Raw genomic sequence first — 5,951 nt, 5'->3', positions numbered from 1 at the left:
AAAATTATTTATCAGTCATTCATACTTGCATGTAAAAACACTGCATCTAATGTCTTTTAAAAGTAATTATTATTGAAATGAATTTTATTTCTTTTCGAATATTCATTGAAAGAAGATAAATGTTAGGTGTTAGACAGAAATAATTGACAGTAAAAAATAAATGATTAATAATATTTATTTTTTCACCAAAATTTTTATTTTTATTTTGTTTTCATGCTAACCAAAGCACCACCATGATGTCAACAAAATCAAGTGTAATTGGCGTACTAATAGGAATTATTACAACCACTGATGCAACATCAAATCCACCATTAGGTAGGTACTCCATGGCCGATCGATACCATGTCTCGTAATTCGATCACTATGCCGATTGACACCACAAAGACCATTACGTCTAAGCAGGATTAGTAAGATTAATCAACAATCAAGAGTTTGGTAATACACTTCTAAACATGACCTAACTCCATAATTTAACCCAATAAGAAAAGGTCCATAATAACTGTACTGGGATGACCGACCGGTCCAAGGACCCGGTCAACCCACATGTCAAGACCATACTTTAAGGTACGAGGTCGACCATGTGTCACACGTGGCCGACCGACACCGAGTGCTCAAGTCAAAGGTTGACCCAATTAACGAAGGTTAACCCATGGTTAGGAAACGGCCTAATCCAACCCTAATTGCTAAACAACCCCCTAATCCGGCCCAACAGCGAGGGTCCATCAAGGTAATATAAATATCACGCATTCCAAGGAATAAGGTACGTCATTATCTACAGTATTCCTGCCAGCCGAATACGATACCCCACTGACTTGAGCGTTGGAGTGCCATTTGCAGGTACCCCACCCGCCTGAGGAGTCATCCAGCAAGAAGAACCGAAAGAGGAAGTGAAGCACGACCGACCGAGTGACATTCGAAGACAATAGTTCTCCCGGTCCCCAACCTAGTTTGAGAACAATTGGCGCCCACCGTGGGGCCGAGGAGAGCCAGCAACAACCACAGCAGTAGATGGTATCAACCCGCAGCATGGCAAGCATGACCGAAGCAGACCAAACAGCAATGATGATGGCCCTTCAGAAGGAGCTAGCAGAGATGAAGAAGGCACATGAGGAGACGGCTAAGAAGAATGAAGAGGAGATAAAAAACCTCCAAGAAGAAAACAAGCGGATGAAAAGATTGGTCGAGGGGGTGCCATCCCTCGCTGTGACTAATCAGGCCGGCAGGTCCCACGCTACCGGGGCCGGCGTCCAGGCCGAGAAAGACACCAAGAATGATTTCACCCTGGAGATGGATGGGGAATCCCACCCCAGCAAGACCATCAACACCACCGCTCCAGCGGGCCCGTACCGACGCCATCCCTTTACTGACCGTGTCATGGAAACCCCCTTGCCAGACAAATGGAAAGGCTTTAACAGGGACCGTTATGATGGGACGACCGACCCAGATGAACATGTGGACGCGTACACGACCCATATGAGCCTGTACACCACGGACGACGCAGTATTCTGCCGAGTCTTTCCAACCTCACTGAAGGGCAGCGCTCTGAGCTGGTTCACCAAACTCCTAGCACACTCAATAGACTGCTTCGAAACACTGGTAGCTAAGTTTGACATCCAGTTCGCAACCAGCCGCCCCCACCATCTAACATCCATAGCCCTGGTCGGCATTCGTCAAGAGAGGGGAGAGTCCCTCCGAACGTTCATTGACCGGTTCAGCAAGACCGCTATGAGCATTCGCAACCTCAGCCCTGAGGTGGCGATGCACCACATGCTGACCGCCCTCAGACCCGGCCCGTTCGCTGACAGCCTGTGCATGCAGCCTGCTACCAATCTAGATGACCTTAGGCGCCGAGCGGCCAAGTTCATGCAGCTGGAGGAACTTCGTGAATTCAGAAACAACGCCCGAGCCGAGGCAAGCGGGGAAAAGAAAGAAGATAGAGAACGGCCAGGAAGGTCCCGAACCGGTCAGGACCAGAAAAGGGACAATCGCGGACCCCGTTTCTCCCGCTACACACCTTTGAACGCGGAGAGGAGCAAAATTTTACAAGAGGCCCTGAGCGCCGAGTTAATACCACCGCCCCGAAGGGCCTTGAGCCCAGAAAATGCCGACCGCAACAAACGATGTCGGTACCATAAGAATACCGGCCATTCAACCGAGGAGTGCCAAGCCCTGAAGGACAAAATTGAGGAACTTATCCAAGCCGGGCACCTCAGGCGCTTCGTCCGCGGAACCCGAGAAACGCGCCGCTCCCCATGCAAGGAGCATACGGTCAGGAGACGAGACCGAACCCCCCCAGGCCCACGAGATGGCGAGAGGCGGGGAGACCGACGGGGACGAAGAGACGACCCCCCACAAACCGACGCCCGCAGAGGCCGAGAAGTGATTAATACCATAGCCGGAGGGTTCGGTGGCGGAGGCAGTACCAACAGCGCACGCAAGAAGCACCTCCGCGCCGTCCACCAAGTAAATCTTGTCTCCGTCCGACCAAGGATGCCACCAATCACGTTCACAGATGAAGATTTCAAGGGGATAGACCCAACCCAGGACGACCCCATGGTGATATCGGTCGACATCGATAACTTCACGATCAAAAAGACCCTCGTGGACCAGGGGAGCTCGGTCGACATATTGTACTGGAAGACCTTCAAAGCCATGAGAATACCGGAGGAGGAAATGATGCCCTACAACGACCACGTGGTCGGCTTCTCAGGGGAGCGCGTAGGAACGAGAGGGTACATAGAGCTGTACACGACGTTCGGCCTGGAAGGGGCCAGCAAAACCCTCAAGATCAGATACCTGGTCATAAACGCCAACACGTCTTACAACATCCTCCTCGGCAGGTCGTCCCTCAACAAACTTGGAGCGATCGTCTCCACACCCCATCTGGCAATGAAGTTCCCTTCCCTCTCAGGCGACATCCTGACCATACATGTAGATCAAAAGGTCGCCCGAGAATGTTACGCCGAAAGCCTGCGGGTCGAGCCCACACAACAGGGGCCCAGCGGCAGCCGCTCGCCCAAGCGAAAGATAGCCGGTCGCGGAAGAAGCCCCCGCCGACACTCACCCCAACCCAAGAAGGGCATCACCATGGCAGACCTGGACCCCAGAGAAGTTGAGCCGAGACTTGAAGCCAAGGACGAGCTGCGACAAGCCGAACTCGACGGGGAGGATCGGTATATAAGCATAGGCACGGCAATGGCCGCCGCCGATGCAAACTTCGTTCACCAAACCCTCAAGAGAAACGTAGACCTTTTCGCGTGGACGACGGCCGATGTACCAGGCGTCCACCCGGACATCATCACCCATCGCCTCTCGGTATATAAAGAAGCCCGACCGGTCGCGCAAAAGAAGAGGAACCATGGAGAAGACAAGCGGCTGGCCGCCAGAAGTGAGGCCGAGAAGCTCTTGAAAGCCGGCTTCATAGCCGAGGCACGATACTCCACTTGGCTAGCCAACGTCGTGATGGTTAAAAAGCCGAGCGGAAAACGGCGAATGTGCGTAGACTACAAGGACCTCAACAAGGCGTGCCCCAAGGACTCATATCCCCTTCCCAACATCGACCGGCTCGTAGACGGAGCGGCCGGCCACAAGATATTGAGCTTCCAGAACGCCTACTCCGGCTACAACCAGATCAGCATGCACCATAGCGATAGAGGTAAAACGGCCTTCACGACGGACGGTGCAAACTACTTCTACAAGGTGATGTCGTTCGGCCTAAAAAACGCCAGAGCTACTTACCAGAGGCTCATGGACAAAATTTTCAAGGGGATGATTGGCCGAAGCGTAGAAGTCTACGTAGACGATATCGTGGTGAAGTCCGACTCGTGCGGCCAACACATCAAAGATCTACAAGAAGTCTTCGACGCTTTAAGAAAGGTCAACATGCGCCTTAACCCCGAGAAGTGCGCGTTCGGCGTCGAAGGCGGCAAGTTCCTCGGCTTCATGCTGACCCACAGAGGAATCGAAGCAAACCCCGACAAGTGCAAGGCCATAACGGAGATGAGGAGCCCAAAAAACTTGAAGGAAATTCAACAGCTGCTTGGCCGACTGACAGCACTGTCCAGATTCGTACCCCGCCTCGCCGAACGGATCAGACCGATAGCCGCTATGCTCCGCAAAACTTCGAAATTCAGCTGGAACGAGGAGTGCGAGCAAATCTTCGGCCAGCTCAAAGAATTCCTGTCCTCGCCGATCGTCATCCAAAAGCCCCGCCTAGACCTACCCATAGTAGTCTACTTAGCGGTATCGGAGGAGGCGGTCAGTGCCGCCCTTGTCCAGGAGGTAGACCGCGAAGAACACCCGGTATACTTTGTCAGCCGGACGCTCCATGCAGCCGAGACCAGGTACCAAATGATAGAGAAGGTGGCACTGGCCCTAGTGCTGACAGCAAGGAGAATGCGCCCATACTTCCAGAACCACGAAATCAGGGTAAAAACCAACTATCCCATATATAAAATTTTGTCTAAACCCGATCTTGCAGAACGAATGATAGGGTGGTCGGTCGAGCTTTCAGAGTTCGACATCAAGTACGAACCGAGGGGCGCCATCAAATCCCAATGCCTAGCGGATTTCGCAGCCGAGCTCCCCAAGAACACAGAAGTCTCAACCAAATGGGTCCTCTACGTGGACGGCTCTTCCAATAAAACAGCCTGCGGAGCCGGGGTCGTCCTCGAAGGGCCTGGGGATTTACTGATTGAGCAAGCCCTCCAGTTCTCCTTCAAGGCAACGAACAACCAGGCGGAATACGAGGCCATACTGGCCGGCCTCAACTTGGCGAACGACCTGGGCGCGCGAGAGGTCGCATGCAAGAGCGACTCCCAGCTGGTCGTCGGCCAAATCAAAGGAGAATTCGAAGTCAAGGAGCCCCTCCTCCAACGATATTACCACACCGTTCGTAACGTCATGGCCAAGTTTGACGCGGCGGCGGTGCACGAGAGGAAAACGAGCGCGCCGATGCACTCTCTCGCCTGGCATCCACGAAAAAACAAAGCCATCATCGATCGGTCGTCCAGGTACGACTAGCACAGCCGAGTGTGGGCGACGCCGAGTGCATGACAGTCACCGAGACCCACACATGGATGACCCCAATCACTCAGTACTTGGAGCATGGGACATGCCAGCCGGGGGAAGAGAAGAATATCAGACGGCAGTGCGCCCGGTACACCATGATCGGTCAGGATCTATACCGAAGAGGGTACTCCACGCAACTCCTAAAGTGCCTCACCAAGGAGCAATCCCAATATGTGCTGCAAGAGATCCACGAAGGGGCATGCGGGAGCCACTCCGGAGCCCGAACGATGGCAGCCAAAATAATCCGCGCAGGGTATTATTGGCCGACCGTCCACGGAGACAGTGCCGACTACGTCAAGAAGTGCCAAAAATGCCAAGAGTTTGGCCCTCTCCACCACCGAAAACCAGAGGAACTGCATAGCATGACGTCGCCCTGGCCGTTCGCTTTGTGGGGAATGGACATCATCGGCCCATTTTCCCCAGGCAAAGGCCAGACTAAACATCTGCTGGTCGTGGTGGATTACTTCACCAAGTGGATAGAGGCCGAACCACTAGCCACAATCACCGCCCGAAACGTCCAAAACTTCGTATGGAAAAACATAGTATGCCGGTTCGGCATACCACACTCAATAGTCTCCAACAACGGCCGACAGTTCATCGATCAAGGCCTCATGACCTTCTACGGCGACCTCGGCATCAAATCCCTCACAAGCTCAGTCGAGCACCCACAGACGAACGGACAAGCTGAAGCGGCCAACAAGGTCCTGTTGAACGAACTAAGGAAGAGGCTCGGCACGGCCAAGGGAAGATGGACGGAGGAATTGCCCGAGGTCCTATGGGCATACCGCTGCACCCCACAATCCACCACACAAGAAACCCCTTACAGCCTCACGTACGGCACCGAGGCCATGATACCAGTAGAAGTCGGGGAGCCATCCATC

General features: G+C 53.3%; 1 protein-coding gene across 1 annotated transcript; it reads left to right on the top strand.

Annotated features, from left to right (window-relative positions):
- The first annotated feature begins 1,026 nt into the window (after window positions 1–1,026).
- On the top strand, window positions 1,027–5,022 carry LOC137820765 (uncharacterized). Its single transcript, XM_068625006.1, has one exon. The coding sequence runs from the start codon at window positions 1,027–1,029 to the stop codon at window positions 5,020–5,022; it is 3,996 nt and encodes a 1,331-aa protein (XP_068481107.1).
- The last annotated feature ends 929 nt before the right edge of the window (window positions 5,023–5,951 follow it).

The sequence above is a fragment of the Phaseolus vulgaris genome, chromosome 9 (assembly GCF_000499845.2).
Source record: "Phaseolus vulgaris cultivar G19833 chromosome 9, P. vulgaris v2.0, whole genome shotgun sequence".
NCBI classification, from domain to species: domain Eukaryota; kingdom Viridiplantae; phylum Streptophyta; class Magnoliopsida; order Fabales; family Fabaceae; genus Phaseolus; species Phaseolus vulgaris.
This window is presented reverse-complemented; position numbering and strand designations above follow the sequence as displayed.